This window comes from Syngnathus floridae, chromosome 5, assembly GCF_059516105.1.
Source record: "Syngnathus floridae isolate MCC-2025c chromosome 5, RoL_Sflo_1.0, whole genome shotgun sequence".
Taxonomy (NCBI): Eukaryota; Metazoa; Chordata; class Actinopteri; order Syngnathiformes; family Syngnathidae; genus Syngnathus; species Syngnathus floridae.
Genome location: NC_142417.1, coordinates 2,845,064 through 2,862,161, shown reverse-complemented (window position 1 = coordinate 2,862,161; position 17,098 = coordinate 2,845,064). Strand labels below are relative to the sequence as shown.

General features: G+C 43.8%; 2 protein-coding genes across 8 annotated transcripts in view; one reads left to right on the top strand and one right to left on the bottom strand.

Annotated features, from left to right (window-relative positions):
• LOC148397414 (bone morphogenetic protein receptor type-1B-like) overlaps nucleotides 1-7,774 on the top strand; it is a 31,992-nt gene extending 24,218 nt beyond the window's left edge. For 2 of the 3 annotated variants that reach the window (XM_088375905.1, XM_088375904.1), the window contains 9 exons: nucleotides 5,229-5,394; nucleotides 5,477-5,576; nucleotides 5,649-5,751; nucleotides 5,837-5,933; nucleotides 6,015-6,153; nucleotides 6,317-6,509; nucleotides 6,595-6,892; nucleotides 6,957-7,356; nucleotides 7,419-7,774. In XM_088375905.1, the coding sequence (XP_088232031.1) occupies nucleotides 5,229-5,394; nucleotides 5,477-5,576; nucleotides 5,649-5,751; nucleotides 5,837-5,933; nucleotides 6,015-6,153; nucleotides 6,317-6,509; nucleotides 6,595-6,892; nucleotides 6,957-7,356; nucleotides 7,419-7,544 (1,622 nt within the window). In that variant the 3' untranslated portion in view covers nucleotides 7,545-7,774. The remainder of the gene's footprint in view (nucleotides 1-5,228; nucleotides 5,395-5,476; nucleotides 5,577-5,648; nucleotides 5,752-5,836; nucleotides 5,934-6,014; nucleotides 6,154-6,316; nucleotides 6,510-6,594; nucleotides 6,893-6,956; nucleotides 7,357-7,418) is intronic. The other variant, XM_088375907.1, reaches the window with a different exon arrangement.
• A 172-nt stretch (nucleotides 7,775-7,946) lies between these two features.
• LOC148397413 (netrin receptor UNC5C-like) overlaps nucleotides 7,947-17,098 on the bottom strand; it is a 142,896-nt gene continuing 133,744 nt past the window's right edge. For all 5 annotated transcript variants that reach the window (XM_088375900.1, XM_088375899.1, XM_088375903.1 and 2 more), the window contains 8 exons: nucleotides 16,914-17,049; nucleotides 16,691-16,778; nucleotides 14,905-15,073; nucleotides 13,482-13,715; nucleotides 12,330-12,479; nucleotides 12,091-12,255; nucleotides 11,368-11,546; nucleotides 7,947-10,886 (listed from right to left, as the gene is read on the bottom strand). In XM_088375900.1, the coding sequence (XP_088232026.1) occupies nucleotides 10,724-10,886; nucleotides 11,368-11,546; nucleotides 12,091-12,255; nucleotides 12,330-12,479; nucleotides 13,482-13,715; nucleotides 14,905-15,073; nucleotides 16,691-16,778; nucleotides 16,914-17,049 (1,284 nt within the window). In that variant the 3' untranslated portion in view covers nucleotides 7,947-10,723. The remainder of the gene's footprint in view (nucleotides 10,887-11,367; nucleotides 11,547-12,090; nucleotides 12,256-12,329; nucleotides 12,480-13,481; nucleotides 13,716-14,904; nucleotides 15,074-16,690; nucleotides 16,779-16,913; nucleotides 17,050-17,098) is intronic.

Below are 17,098 nucleotides of genomic sequence, written 5' to 3'. Positions count from 1 at the left end.
CGTTCCGCAGGAGCTAAAACTTTTCACGCAGGTGCACTTAACGAGGGAACCACACGGACACTCCATTAGGTACACCGCCATTTTCAAGTGTACCTAATAACAGGCCACTTTATTAGGGAAATATCATAGTCAGAGGTCACAGGTGTCAAGCTCTAGTCCTCAGGGCCGCGTTCCAACATGTTTTCCAAGTGACCCTCGTTAAGCGCAGGTGCGTGAAAAGTTTTAGCTTCTTTCACGTTCAAAAGGAGCTAAAAGTTTTCACGCACCTGCACTTAACGAGGGAATCACACGGACACTCCATTAGGTACACCGCCATTTTCACGTGTACCTAATAACAGGCCACTTTATTAGGGAAATATCATGGTCAAAGGTCACAGGTGTCAAGCTCTAGTCTTCAGGGCCGCGTTCCAACATGTTTTCCAAGTGACCCTCGTTAAGCGCACCTGCGTGAAAAGTTTTAGCTACTTTCACGTTCAGCAGGAGCTAAAACTTTTCACGCAGGTGCACTTAACGAGGGAACCACACGGACACTCCATTAGGTACACCGCCATTTTCAAGTGTACCTAATAACAGGCCACTTTATTAGGGAAATATCATGGTCAAAGGTCACAGGTGTCAAGCTCTAGTCCTCGGGCCACGTTCCAACATGTTTTCCAAGTGACCCTCGTTAAGCGCACCTGCGTGAAAACTTTTAGCTCCTTTCACGTTCAAAAGGAGCTAAAAGTTTTCACGCAGGTGTGTTTAACGAGGGTAATTTGGAAAACATATTGGAATGCGGCCCCTCGAGGACTGGAGGTCGCCACCACTGGTTTAAGTGAAAAGTGCCACACCCGCCCTCACCCCCACTTTCTGATTGGCTGGTTGATCTGTGACATCACTCGGACACGCCATTAGGTACGCCACCATTTTTAGGTATACCTAATAACAGGCCAGTTCATTAGGGAAAAATCATGGCCAAAGCTTAAGGTGTACCTAATAACTTTATGCATTTTTTGTACGTGTCAGTAATGTGTATTTGACTACTTGCTCTTTATTTTGGGGGACATATATATTATCATATAAAGCAGTTAACCAAATGTCTGATTTTTATGTTTTAATTGGCAAATATAAAAACAATGAAAAAAACACCAGACAAGTTTTAACATAAATGTTTATTAAAATAATAATAATAAAAGTAAATTTCAAACCAGCAATTTTGTTTTCATTTTGTATTTGTTGGATTGTAGTTGATGGTGTTATTATACCGAATGTGTTTGTGATTGAATAAAAGGTTGAAAAAAACAACAACTCATATAACAACGTAAAACACATACATATTGTCATATAAAGCAGTTCACTAAATGTCAGATTTTTATGTTTTAATTGACGAATATAAAAACAATGAAAAAAACACCAGACAAGTTTTAACATAAATGTTTATTAAAATAATAATAATAATAAACGTAAATTTCAAACCAGCAATCTGATGTGAAATTGCAGTAGATATATTGGATAACAACATTTAGGCGTATATATGCATACACGTTATTGAAAAACTACTATAAATGTTATAAAATCAAGATTACCCAAAGAGAAGCATAATCTCCCCGCTGTTGCATAAAGGCGCATCCCTTCATGCAATAAAGTTAGCCGTTAACTCGGAGAAAACGTGCATAAAAGAAGTGGTGTTTCAGTGAGTGGCTCTTTCTTTCCTTGGAAAATCGTAAATTTACATTCTGGCTTCCGTAGTTCACGCCAGGATGGAGACGCAACACGTTCATTGACTTGATCCGTTGATGCACGGGAAGGAAGCAGTTGACCCATTGACTCATTCGCTAACGGGAAAATCAGGATTCGTTCCCTCACTGATCCGTTCTCGCGATGAACTGGAAATGCAAAACACACTGACTCGTTCACTCACAGACCTGTTCCATTGGTGAACGGGAAATGCAATTCACTACTCGTTCGTCAACAGGAAGTGACTTCATTTTCTTCTTCGTTTTGTTTTAAGGCGAGGTGGCACCAGCTTCAATGTGCATTACTGACACCTACTGGTTGAAGTCATATGAACTGAAAAAAGGACGAATCACTTTAGGACGTTATTCGTTCACTCTTGTTCACAGAAAAAATCCTTCCTTTGAATAAATCGTTCACTCAACGCGTAAACTCGCCGGGTAATTTAGTGTTGTTGGCTATATTGAACATTATCTATTGGAGTTTGTGACGAATCTGCAGTCGCGAACCACAAAGCTGCGCAACTCGCCTTCCAATAAGTCGTAACTCGAGACGGGGAGTAAAATAACATGGGAGCAACTTGACATGTAACACCGGCCCATGCCTAGTTGAATGATATAAATCCTCGTGAATTCCAATTTGACATCTTGAGTGAACGTCACAAGCCTGAACCTTAACCCTGGCCCCTTACAGTCCCTAATGTCCCTTAGCCCAAATCATACCTTGAACCAGATCCCTAACAAACTCCAGCCATAATAACAAACTCAGTCTCTCAAATTGTATCCTCTATTCCAAATTCCAAACCCTTAAAAATCTAGCAACCCCCCTTAAGCAACAATTATAATCACTTCTTGAGTCCGCCAAAAATAACCCATATACGTTCCAAATCTTTTTTTGTGTGTGTGTTCAAATACTGCGCATCACAAAAATCCCAACGACATTGTCTGTAGCTTTGATTTTTATCTTCGGACAAATGGGCTTCAGGTGCTATGGATATAGTTGGACTTATTTATGAGAGCGAATTGATGACAGGACCAGATGCTGCCTCTTCATCCTCTTTACATTTCCCTTTTCTTCATCACTGCTTTGTAGCTTCGAGGGCTTTTCTGGAATCATTTTTTAAATTTTTTTTTAAAATGAATTTAAACGTTCCAAAGCCAGTTTTACTTAAAGGCATGAAACTCGACAGGCATCACAGAATGCATGAAAAAGCTTCAATTATCTTTTGGTAGATGGCTAGAATAAACCATTTCTCAAAGACAAGGTTGAACTATTCCGACTCCCATTAAGACATTCCGCTACACGCGTGATGGTTTAGCTCATCCGGGCGCTGACATGAGGAACAATGACAAGATAAAAAAAAAAAAGCGGGCATCCAGAATCCACTCCCGTCCCCCCGACCGACTCTGTCAAACACGGCCAAGATGAAAAACCACTTAGAGGCGCAGGTAGTATTTACACAAGCTGGATGAAAGGCTTTATTTGACATCAGCCGGATGACTAATGAACGTGCTTTCTTTGCTTCGGCCTTTCTTTTTCTATCTGGGCCTGCCCGTCTCCATCTTGTTAGTGGCGGGCTCTCCCTCGCCTCCATCCTCCCCTCGCAACAAAGCACCATGTGTTGGAAAAAAAAAAAGCCTTCAACTTTTTTTTTTTTTTGGGGCTTCCGGGGCCAACTTGTTAATTGCGTGTTGACAGTGGCCTCCGTATCCTGCCATCAAGACCCCTGGGGGCGGGGCCTAATGCCATTTGAAAGGCTAGTTTCGCAAAAGACCTTGAAACAATTACCATTTTACTCAAGCACCTGGAAGTTCTGAAACGTAAAAGTTGTTGTTGAGCTTTGGTATTTGAAGAACTGTTCAGTGGAAATCATTCATCATACTTGGACCCAGAGTTGAAAATCTGAAGTTATATTTGTTGGGTCATCCGCATCATCAACATTACAGCACAACTATTGGCATGACCTTGTTTCCTGAATTGACCTTCCTGCCACATGCGCATTTGATAAGCTCACAAAGTAGAACCACTCCAGGCAAGACAAGGTGGGTCACTCATGGTTTTGGAGACAACACAGTGGACAGAGAGATAGAGAGAAAGAGATGGATTGACAGATTAATGACATTCCTGACATTTCCGGAAACAGCGGGGAACCACGAGGCAGCACAGTTACAAGATAAATATATTGCGCTAATTACACTGTGAAGTGTAAATTGACTTTGGTATCCACAGTCTCCATTTTGCTGTAGCAGCCCTGAAGTCATTACAGAGACACTTTTTCTTTTCATGTTCTCGAGCTTCTGACAATGTGCTGGTGGTTAACTCCATTCTTTTCTGTTGCACACATTGTGACGACACGGCTCAATAGTAGCGGAAGCCGAGTGCCGGCCGCTCTTTTTTGTTTTGTCAACAGCATGTCGGCACCAGGGCCGGAGTGGGCGGGGCCTCTCCTTCCCTCCCTTGAATATGTGGAAATTCAAAATGATGAGATTCAATCATGAAAGTGCTCAGCTGAAAATTGAACCACTTCTTTTCCATCCGAAGCTCACGGCACCTTGCATGACAACACGGCGGAGAGGCCACAGTAGGAAAATGACAAAAGGATGACTAATGAAGGACGACAAGGCTACCTCAAAGATCCGCACACATAAAAAGATAGGAAGTGACCGAGAGGCGCTAAGTGTTAGCAGGAGGGCCGCAGAGTGAGAGAAAGGCCAGCAAAGGGCAGCGTCTCTCGCCAGCAGCCCCAATAGTTCCCCGCAGATCTGTCACGTCTCGTTTTGGTCATCCTGACTCCCTGCCCTCCCTCCGATTGACCTCCTTTTCATAACCTTAGTCCAGCTCTTGTTTATTCTCAGGACATTTCAGCAGACTTCAGTTTCCTGCCTGGTAGCAGCGCTTAAGCACATTCCGCGGGAACGAAAATAAAATCAAAAATTCAAGTGTGTCACACTTTTTTGACTCCGAGCGAGAGAGAGAGAGAGAGAGAGAGGATGCCCCCCCCTCAATTCTCAGCATCTCCTCTCACAGCTGTCGGGCATCTGCTCTCAATGAACGTGCCGGAATGAATGAAAATCCCAAAAGCTACGGAAGAGAGACACTTTTTGCTCTTTCACACATGCACACACACACACTCCTCCCACATCCTCCCTCAAGTGACAAACAGGTGCTTCTTTGAAATCGGATAAGACGAAATACCCAAGCTTTGTTCTGCTTCTTTGGGAACGTAAGATTGAACAAGCATGTGTTGTGGGAACGGACTTGGAGGAGTATCTGCTGTGCACCCTCGGTGAAGGCGCTGAGAAGTATGAGGGTGCGACTTTAGTTTCTGAAATTGGACACCTCGTGCCTCAGTGTGGGAGTAGAGAATCATTTCATCCTTTGAATTCTACGCTTGAGTCAATCAAGCCAGTGAACACCGCATTGAAAAAATAAAAGTCCCAATAATGTATCTGGTCACATGTTGTGGTTTTTCTAAGGTCTCATTTGCCATCAACATCTGATCTTCTGTGTCCCAGGCAACATCTTGGACAGCATGCTGCTTCGAGCATCCAATAAGGAGGCAGTGGCGGATGGCGGGAAGGAGACCGGCGGAAGTGCCTCCCCCGCTTCCTCGTCGCAGCGACAGCTTTCGTGTCACTGCAACCACCACTGTCCGGACGACTCCACCAACAACACGTGCAGGTAGCGCCGGGCGGCCGTCCGGCCGTCAGGCAGGCTCTTCTTAAACCAAGCCACGGACAATAACTTCCACGGTGCTCGACAGAACCGACGGCTACTGTTTCATCATGGTGGAGGAAGACGGGGAGGTTCCGGTCTTCACTGCGGGTTGTCTGGCGCTGGTCGGGTCCGAGTTTCAGTGCCGAGTGAGTCGAGTCAATCAACTTCGGTCGGCTTTAGGTAGGTGCGGCTCTCACAAAAATCTTTGTCACGTTTAGGACACATGGAGCTCGCGCCAACGGAGGACACTGGAATGCTGCACAGATGAAGATTACTGCAACCGAAAGCTTCATCCCACTCTGCCGCCTCTCAAGCCACCTTGTAAGTGTCTTCTTCGTAGAATGGTGTTAAACGTCATCAGTGGGTAATAATGTCCAAATGTTTTCCATTTGGACTCTTTGTCCAGTTTATGTTGATGGAAAGATCCACCACATGGCCTTGGTGATCTCCGTCACTGTCTGTAGCATCATTCTGGCTGTTGTCATTGTCTTCTGCTACTTCAGGTAAATTGGATCCATCAAAATGGATTACATCTCCTCTGCAAAAGGTTCTTCCATCTCTCAATATTTTCTTTTTTTAAATAGATATAAACGCCAGGTGTCTCGTCCTCGTTACACCATCGGCCTAGAGCAAGATGAGACCTACATTCCTCCCGGAGAGTCCCTGAAAGATTTGATGGAGCAGTCGCAGAGCTCTGGTTCAGGCTCAGGGCTCCCCCTGCTGGTGAGATGGGATATTACATGACTCGGACCCCAGTAAATAGGGGATATATTGTACAGTGAGCCTCCGTTTATGGCAGGGCATGTTCCAGTGAAAACTGTGAAATTTAGACACCACCTGAATTATTTAATTGTTCTTAAGCTTTAACCCCCTTGCCCGCAACCAGGTGCAGCGAACGATCGCCAAGCAGATCCAGATGGTGACGCAAATCGGCAAAGGCCGCTACGGCGAGGTGCGCATGGGTCGCTGGCGGGGGGAGACGGTGGCAGTTAAAGTCTTCTTCACCACCGAGGAGGCCAGTTGGTTCCGTGAAACCGAGATCTACCAGACGGGCCTCATGAGGCACGAGAACATACTGGGTAAAGACGGCAATCTTCGCATCTGATGTTCAAGATTACATACATATCTCAGTTGCGTTTGCCAATCGGCTCTTTATTTTCCCAGGATTCATCGCGGCGGATATCAAAGGCACCGGCTCATGGACGGAGCTCTACCTGATCACCGACTACCACGAAAGCGGCTCGCTGTACGACTACCTCAAATCCACCACGCTGGACAGCAAAGCCATGCTGCGTCTGGCCTACTCGGCCGTCTCGGGCCTGTGCCACCTCCACACGGAGATCTTCGGCACGCAGGGGAAGCCCGCCATCGCCCACCGTGACCTGAAGAGCAAGAATATCTTGGTCAAGAGGAACGGCGCGTGCTGCGTCGCCGACCTGGGTCTCGCCGTCAAGTTCATCAGGTACGCGAGTGGACGGCCTAAAAAACGGGTGACATCATTCATCGTGTCTCTGTGCTCCCCGCAGTGACACCAATGAGGTGGACATCCCCCCCAACACCCGAGTGGGCACCAAGCGCTACATGCCCCCCGAGGTTCTGGACGAGACCCTGAACAGGACTCACTTCCAGTCGTACATCATGGCCGACATGTACAGTTTCGGACTCATCCTGTGGGAGATCGCCCGTCGCTGTCTGTCAGGAGGTACGTGGCCCATAAAGGTTCAAATTCTGACCCCGCTCAGAAGTGGCCGTAAGTGGCATTTTTTAGACTTCTCAAAAATGGCGGCTTTTCAAGGCATCGTGGAGGAGTACCAGCTGCCCTACCACGACTTGGTCCCGAGCGACCCATCATACGAGGACATGCGCGAGGTGGTCTGCATCAAGAGACAACGTCCCTCCTTCCCCAATCGATGGAGCAGCGATGAGGTAAAATCACGGCGCGGAAGCTCACATGTGGCGTCACGTGACCGTTGCGTGTTTTCTTGCAGTGTTTGCGTCAGATGGGAAAGCTGATGAGCGAGTGTTGGGCTCATAATCCGGCGTCTCGCCTCACGGCTCTGCGGGTGAAAAAAACCTTGGCCAAGATGTCGGAATCGCAAGACATCAAGTCGTGAGGCTCAATTACTCACACGCATGCGTGACCATGGGTTGCTTTCTGTGAAAGCTCATTTAGCTTGTAGAAGAAGAAAGAAGGAGAAGCGCTGGCACTATGTGACAAAGTGTACTGTGAGGCTTTAAGATATTTTTCTTCATGCTTCTTGCATTTGTAGAGTGTACAAATGTATTGTTTTCTCCCTTATGTATTTTTCATGTCAAACATTATTAAAGTATTTGTTAGAATTGAGCTGATTCGGATTTTTGCTTTGTTTCAAAATAGGGTTTCAAACTTTTAACCTCAGATGAAGGTTTCAAATGAGGGTTCGAACAAGTTTTTAAAACCGTTTGAAGTCAAGTCGATTCAAGGAGTGGGATGATTGAGGGTAGTGTTAAAAATAAACAAACGAGTAGCACTGGAATTCATCTTGAGCATTGCTTATAAATATAATTTATTAATCGTCTTAAAAATTCTTTCTTACACTTTGTACAGCAAACAAGGAGGTGAGCAAAAAGATGTCACGACAAGCGTGCCGGCTGCAACCAAAACTCACCACTGTTCAACACGTGTCGACTCCAAATCCCCCCCCCCTTAGCAAAATGGTACAAGCACAGCCAAGACGTCCATCATGACAACCAATGGCAGTTTGCATAGTCGACAAAAATAAAAACAACAACAAAGAAAACATCCTACTTACTTTTTTTTGTTATAAATCTTAAAGTGACAAGTACACAAGTGTACACACTGTAGTCAAATAGAAAACACGCCCCCCCCCACCCCCCCACGTTTCCAAACAATAACAACACTTGATTTGTTTCAGTCGAGTCCACGTGAACTGTTCGTCCGGCAAGTAAACTGTTGACTGGCAGATTGTTTAAAATGAAGAGAACAAAAAAGTCAATGTCGTTGTTACCTTTGGGTTCAAGTTTGCATTTGAAACGCACCCTGTACCCTTTTTTTTTTTTTTTGAATCAGCACTTAATCAGGGAACATTCACGACATCCAATGTATGAGCACACAAGAGAAAACTGAAAAATAAAGTACAGAAGGAGAAGGAAAAAAAAACAACAACCACCTGCTACATGTTTTCAAGATCATGGTCATTCAACAACTTGTCAAAATGAAGGGTTTTTAATCATTATTATTCATATTATTATTATTTGAACTGAATCCTGTGAAAAAACAACAACCTAAAAACGAACAAACAAAAAATAACAGTTACAATAATGTACAACCACTCAAAACCGAGACTGTTAGGATAATTACATGCCTTTAATTTACTCATTTTGATGCTGACATATAAAGAATTCTGATTGATTGATGGACTTATTAATTCTTTAAAAAGATTTAAAATAAAAAATAACATTAAAATGGTCTAAATTGAGAATAATTTAGGAATTTATTATTAGTTAAAAATGGTGCACCAACCCAATAATAACAATTAATCTGACATAGCCATGGAAAATAATCCAAAACAATCTAAAAGGTAATGTTTTTAGAATAATTAATGATTTCTCTTCTAATGTGTTGAGTGGGATAATGTTAGGTTCATGTGGGATCGGGTAGGATAAAAAAAAATCAATTTTTTTTCAAATATTTATATTTTTTAAAAATACATTAAATAACATGTTTTGGAAAGGATTAATCTCACACTCAAAATAAACTAAAAATAAACAAAAATCGTGCTTCAAGGATTATTTTCAAGTTGTTTTTTTTTTTTAATTAAAAAAATTCTTTCAAACACAATTCTATAGCGCAGTGATTTTTTTTGAAAATATAAAAAACAACTCAAATAATTATGATACAACACGAGATGATCATCAATTAGGAAAAAAAACATGAGTAATGTACTTTATATATGACAAACGACTCATTAAAATAAAAACAGTATTGTCAAGGCCACTGGGTGGCGCTAGAAATGAACCAAGTAATGGTGGTGATGTCACAACACCAGAGATGCTCTAACTGTATAAATATGCATGAATTACTTGAAGAAAAAAAATAAAGGAGCGTATTAGTCATACGGTGCGTTTACAGCGTCCTTTTTCTTCTACCTCCTGCTGGCTGTTAGTCATTATGAAAAATAATACTGCTTACTGCAGTTGTAACTCATTTTCTTGCCATGGCTTGCATTCATTCAGTCAATAATAATTAGTATCCATCCATTATCCGTACCGCTTTAGCCTCACAAGTGTGCCCAGCATTCTTTGGGCAGTAGGCGGGGTACACTCCCCTGAACTAGTTGCAGAACGACAAACAACCATTAGTATCATAAAACGAAAATAGGAATAATATTTAGGGAGAATCCACTTTCCCCATGTATTCATCAAAAATAAATCCTGTTCACATCTGCACTTATCGTCATCTGCCATGCCTGTCTGTGCCGGGGGAAAAAAAAACGATGATCAGCCGAGTGGAGGCGGGTTGATGGAGGGCCTCTGATTCGCTCTTTTAATAAAATAAGTGTGGTGAATCAGTATATCTTTAAATTCTGTATCTTTCGTTTCCGTCGCGAGTAGCTAACAATCGTCGCTTTCCCTCAAACTACACGATTAGCTTGTTTTGTTAGCCCGCTAGATACGATGCCAATTTTTCAGCAAGTTTAGTTTGTGACGGATAAAAGTCGCAAAAACTCTCCTGAAAGTTAGCTTCTGCTTATACTCGCTCAGGGTGTCGCTAAGGCTTTCCATCAATGTTGGCTCATTCTGTTAGCCATGTCACTTTCAAGCCACATCATTTATTTGTTCCCATCAGGCTGACAATCGTACGCATTTTTCTCTTCAGCTATCTCCCATTTCTGCTCGCTAGCAGTTCCCAACGCTTTCCCTCGATTCGTGTCCTTGACGGAATTTGACCATTTGCTGCATACGATGTCACTTTTAAGACATCCCTCGACAGTTTTGTTCAAACTGCATTTTATTAGTTACCCCTTGAGGCATGCTATCGATTAGCAACCATCGCTTCCGCTCGTATTTCATACGTCCTTAGTTTGTTTTGCTAGCCTGCTACATACGATGCCACTTTAACGTAACATCACTAGTTGTATTTGTTTCAGATGGGTAAAAAGTCATCCAAACACTCCCCCAAAACCTTCCCCCCCTTCTTTTTGGTCGTTCCGCTAGCTTTCCCCTGTGTTAGCCTGACCTGCATACGTGGTCACCATCGCCATTTGTCCGTGTTGTTGCTCTCCGAGCCAAGTCAGTGTTCCACGGTCATGGAGCAGAAGTTGCTGTCGTGGCGACCCATCTCTTCTAGCACGGCGGCCAGTTCGTTGAGGTCCCCGTCCGGGAAGTGCTGAGCCTCCCATAGGTCCAGGATGACGCCCGTCGGACTGGACTTGGTGGCAAAGTAGTTCAGGTACCTGAGGAATGTGAAATTTGTTAGGTTTTTTTTTTTTTTTTGGGTCTTAATCCGTTCATTGAAGTCAAATCGAGTCAAGCAAGTCCTAAAACTGTCCACTTAAGTCTGACTCAAGTCAAGTCTCGTGACTTGCGTGAAGCGTGGGTGAGGATTGAAAGCGATAAAACACATTTCATCAAAGACCTGGAAGTTCCTGAGGAAATACTTTTATCTCATCCTTCCTCTAACTGTCTCTCTTGTCTTTTCTTCCTTTGACTTTTTTTCTTTGTCAATACTTTGTTGCCAGCGAGGCTTCCTGCTGCTCAACTCTGCAGCGCACCTTGAACTCTGGCTTTCTCGCAAAAGTCGAGAAGAGACAGAAGACAAAACTGACTTTTTGATGCTGGCATTGTAAACAGAAAATCAACATTCTTTCAACATGTTTCCAAAAGAAATGAATGAATGTGCATGCAGTGTTGAGTCATTTGCAGAACTGAAGCGACCTGTCCAGGTTGAGCTTGTGGGCGAGCATCCTCCAGTCGTTGCCTCGCGTCTGCGGCGCGTCCAGACTCCCGCACAGTTTGTGTCTGATGGACAAGGGAATGCGGAAGGCATTGGGCCCCACTAAGGTGGTGATGTTGCTGGCTGGGTCCATCAGGGACGTGTCTATGCACTGGAGCTCCTACAACGAATTGAATTGAAATGCCACTACATTCTCTGGCCGCCAAAACACTTTTGTTTTCCAGAACAAAGTTCCTTCTCGGGAAAACTAATAAGGAGCAGGACGCCCGAAGATGAAGCAAAGCACAGAGAGAAGTTCCTCCACTAACTCCCACACTCTTAAAGGTCTGCAAGTCACAAAGTCGAGCTGCCTGCGACTCGTTCAATCATTCATAGCGAGGTGAGAGGTCACGCCGACATGACGGGAATAGCGAGGCTTTGATTTTGGCATACCCACAAAATCTAAGCGCATAGGCCTGGTGGGTTCAAAGGTCAGACGGAATGTCATGGCTTGGAACTCCCTCGCCGCGGTCACGTCGGATTTAACGTCGAAACTTGTGCAAATGAGATGCGATGCTCGTGGAGAGGACTTTGTACAGAACTTCTCTAAGTGGTTTGAAATGTTAGAATGAAAAAAATTCCATCAAGCTTGATATAAATTCTGGGTGGTGATGTGAGATGATCATTGAGGGTTATTTTCGAAGCACGGTGGTGGGCGCACATACCTCCTCCAGAATGTTGCTGAGCTGAAAGATCTGGCCCTCACCCTCCACCTGCCTGACGCACAGCTTACAGCTAACCTCGGTGACAGCCGAGCTCATCCTCTCCAGCGTGAAGGTGCAGTGGAGGCTCCTGTGGCTACCGCTCCATACCTGGTAGAAGGGGATCTCCTGCACGTACAAATTCTTTCTTACTGTATCGAAATGGATTCTAGCAAGTTTACCAGGGTGTACTTGCGGGTCACCTGATATTTGGCGATGAGTTTGCTTTTCCAGTGTGGATGCGGCACGTCGTGGACGGACAGTCTCAGGTTGTGCGTGCTGTCTTTAAAGTTGAGGGTCTTGGGCTCGTCCAGGAGCTTGCCTCCCATTTGCGTCTCCATCTGAAGAACCTCCTGTAAAATATGACAATTGGGAGAATATTTTTTTTTTTTTACACAATAAATCAACTTTTCATAGCAAGCACTACCTGAGAAAAAATTTCAATTTCCCCTCTAAAATTTTTCAATATAGAAATGTATCTATTTATTATGAAAAAAAATATTTATAATGTCATGTGATGTAAGAAAAAATGGAAATAAATATGATGACGTAAATGAACTACATCAGTGTTTATTTATTTATTTTTAAAATGCTTCACAAAAAACATGAAACATTTTCACTGCCTCATAGGTTGACTATAGATGGTACATGATGGCACCAAAGCACTGCCTTTACATGTTCAAAAATAGACTTTTTAGTTTCTGTGTGGTGAAGCAGCATGTGGCTCCACTTTTGAAGGCCCTCAGCAATTTCATTCATATTTGCGTGTAGGTTTGTGATCGAAGAACGGTACATTGATCGTGCTCATTTGGATATTGCATTCCGAGTGTGGGTCTTCACAATTTCTTCCACCTTGCAAGATGGAAAGTAACAAGACAAGTGGTTTGTAATATGCTAAACTGCATCTCTCCCAGAGTTGTTTTTAATGCTACGATTGTTTGTTTGAAATGCTAACCGCACTGTTACTATGCGTGTGTGCGCGCCTTGCACCTCAACTTGATCACTTCATGCATAAATTAGCAGCGTTAAGCTCCCCCGTATCAGATGCTCCCTCCGGTGCTTTGGAATATGTTTAAACTCTAAAGCATCAGCTCGTTTGACATTGCTCGACCCGGTTTTGTTTATCGCTTGCGAAGATGAAGACGCCGCACGCTCACAACCTTCACATTCAAATGAATACAATCAAGCACCATCAATTCTTCTTAAGATGACTTGAGGCTTGGAGATGGTCTTGAGTCGACAATAAACACGCTGGAGTGGATCTTATGTATTGTTAAAATGTGTGGAATTATAACAAAGCAACAGAAAAAAAATGGCTGCATGTCGCTGTACCTAATTTTGTGTCCAGGTTTTACCTTGAGTGCATCCTGCGTGTCGTCCAGACAGTACACCCTGATGTGGTAGTCCAGCGTGGTGCAGGAAACGGGTCCGAAGACGGCCAGCTTCAGCCTCTTGGCGGCCGCCTTGCCCACCGACTGGCCCACCAGACAGTACGTGCCCAGAGTCTCCGTGAGGATGTGACAGGCCTCTGAGTCCATCTGCACGTAGCAGGGGGTGGTGAAGTTCTCCTCCCCCACCACCACCACATCCTAGTGGAGACAGAAACACGTGTCATAGTGGAGCCACTCTGCTATGCTGAGCACGAGCGGCGGAATTAGCAGTGGTGTAACGCCTTGGCCACCAACCAACCCTGACTGCAAACTCGACCCGCTGCTTCTTGAAAAACTCTTAAGTCAGGTCACTCGTATCTTAAGTCACCCTTGTGTTGAGCAATAAGTGATCTGTCGCTCAGCTTGAGATGAGGCCTAATCAATACACGAGGGCATGGGGAGCTAACACGCTAGGAATGCATTATTAGCTGTAATCACAACTGTGGCCTGGCACCTGCAGAATTTAATTACTTTACTCCCCTGGATTTTAACGTTTATTCTTTTGGAAATGAACATTTCCCTGCAAACAAATGGACTTGCTGATGAAATTCCGCTTTTCATTTTCATTACACAATCCCTGCTGCTGCAAACACACGCACACAAACACACACTGACATCGTATGCATGGCTAATTGCGCAGAGACATTGTGTGGAGCTGTGATAAGAAACACAAGACGAGCGAGCGAATGGGGATGATACGCACACGCACGCAGTATACAAACACGCACACGCCAAGATTGCTGAAGCTTCATGCTAAAAGAAGCAAAAAAAAAAAGAATGATGAGAGAGGAGGAGGACGGCAGAAGCAGAACAAATTGCAGCTGATAGGAGTCTCCTACTTCCTACCGCCTCTAGGAAAACTCTCGCCTGCTTTTCTATTTGTTTTATCCCCTACAGACGTGCTTTATATCATATAGTGTGTACGTGCCCTCTTTTGCTGCTGAAATAGTAGTCACAGGTGGCTTTGTTATGCTCCAATGCTTGTTAAAACCCTAACCCTAGTTTGAAACCCTAACCCTAGCTTAAAACCTTAACCCTAGCATGAAACCCTAGTTTGAAACCCTAGTTTGAAACCCTAACGCTAGTTTTAACCCCTGACCCTGGTTTTAAACCAATTTAAAACCCTGACTCTAATTTTAATATGATTTTTTGCACTGCACATGCAAATGATAATGCCTTTCTTACCTTTTAACCTATTTAACTACCAGCCCCATTTACTTAGACTCCTACAACTATTGGGTCAAAAAACTGATCTGACGCAGAAAACAAAATTACCAAAATAAAAAAAATAAAAACGTGACTTCTGGATAAATGTAGAGTTGAGAGAAGCCTGCACACACACACTCACCTCCCACTCGCCCATAGTCAGTTGGTTTTTCAGCTGTATGAGCCAGTCCTCATGGACGTTGTCAGCACAATGGTGGATGGTGAGGATGACCGGTCTGGTCAGCAGAGCTCCCGTCGGTCCGCAGCTCACCACCGGACTCAGCACGGTCTGCACGTCCTCCATCGGGGGTCTGCGGAGGACAGATAAACACGTGGTCACAACATGTCGAGCGGAGGGGAGCGACCCGCAATAAAACGCTGTCAGGTTCAGCGTCGGGCCGTGTTGTCTAAAGCGGCGGAACGAGCTCGTCAAGCAATCAGGCCCAAATGAGGATTTGATCCGTCGCCACCTGCTGTCTCGTGTGAAAAACCATTGTCGCTTCAAGGCACATCTTGTTTTTTTTTTTTTTTTGCAGTCTTGACTTTAAAAAAAAAATATTTTTGGGGCGAGCACTGCTCGAAGCAGCACTAATCCTCGACAGCATTATTGATTCAGCCGCTGGACCTCATTAATGACTCATGAAGGGAGAAGAAAAAGATAAAATAAACATTCCATCAAGGAGGCAAAATGTAGCGCAATCACTTTGGTGTAGCTGACGCCGAGGTTGCTGCTTAATCCGTTCGGCCGCTACGCATATGGAATTGTATTCAGGCTCCGGTTTGAAGCTATGGGCCGGAATTTTTCACAAATTTAACGTGACACTTTGCAGCTCAAAGCCAATCATCCGTGTACTGCCCCGAAAAAATTATTTTCGCCTCAAGGTTTTCAATGACAAAGTCCTTAAAATCCGATTATTATCGAGCACTCTCAAGAGAGTAAGGACAGAAGAGGGAAGGAGACGATCACCATTCATGAATGAAAGTAAAGTAGTAAAGTTAAAATATTTAAAAAAAATGACAATAATATTTTACTGCCAATTATTGTTCAATCCTCCTGTCAAGCGTGAATATTGACCTTATGACCTTTCTATACATTCAAATATCACCTCTCTACTTCCTTACTACTCCGACGAGACATTTTTCCAAGAGTTTCTTTCCCTCCAAGATAGTTTGTGAGCTGTTCCAAAGTGGCTGCTCAACTGTACAGCAGCTATGCACTCGGAATGGCAATATTTCTCTCACATGTCCCGCAGAGAGTTTGAGGAGAAGGAGAGGATTAGAGGACGTGTCGCAGTAAAAACAGCAATCCCCACTATAGCCGCTGGCCAACAAATAAAAAAGAAATGACGTGCAGTATATCTGCATTTTTTTTTTCTTTTTCTTTCCCAGGCTGTGAGGCAAGTTTTGTTTTTCCAACATTGAAATGCAGCGAGTGTGCTTTCATAGCGATATGGAACGAGAACATCCGCAGTGGGTCTTTAACACCCACACTTCAATATGAGGCAATAGATAGCGCAACTAATCATATGATTAAATTATTACTAATTTATTCAAAATTATGCTAAATATATCTTAGATATGGAAAAATTGACAATGGGTCAGTCCGCTTTTTTTTTTTAACCACAATTAGTTATTTTTGACCGACCGTCTTGTCGAGTGATGTCTTTTTTTTTTCGTTTAATTTATTTAATTTATTCATCGTTTAATTTATTCATCTTTTTTTTGGTTTAATTTATTTAATTTATTCATCGTTTAATTTATTTAATTTATTCATCGCGAACTATCAGTTGAGGTGATCAATAAATGTAAATACTAATAATGGTGAGAAATATGCACGGACAGCAAAAATACTTCAGGCTGGCAGCTGGGAAAGCACATAGGAGAAAAAGTGAAAGGAAGGGGGGGCGGGGAAAGCAGCTAAGACTTGCCTGGAGCTGTCCTTCCTGTGCACCGTCACATACATCTCGTAGACGCGGCCCTGGGGGACGGCACCCGCCGGAACCAGCAGACTCACTCCTGCAACCACAAGCAGCACAAACACCTGAGCATATTGTTACGATAACTGCCATTGACAAAAAATGGAGCACTAGGTCCTACTTTCACGGGTGGAATTTGGATTGGCTGCAGAAAAGGTTTATACATGGCATTTACCCGAGTTAGGCACGATGAGGTGTCCTCCCTGGTTGTTGAAGGAGCCGTGCGCGGTACACGAGGGGTCTCGAGTGCGGGCCAAGCTCTGGTTACGAAGGTTCATCGTGTCGCTGTTCTCCAGCAGAGATTGCGTCAACTACAAGAGCAAAGTTACATGATTAATAATAAGAATCAGTTTTACTTTA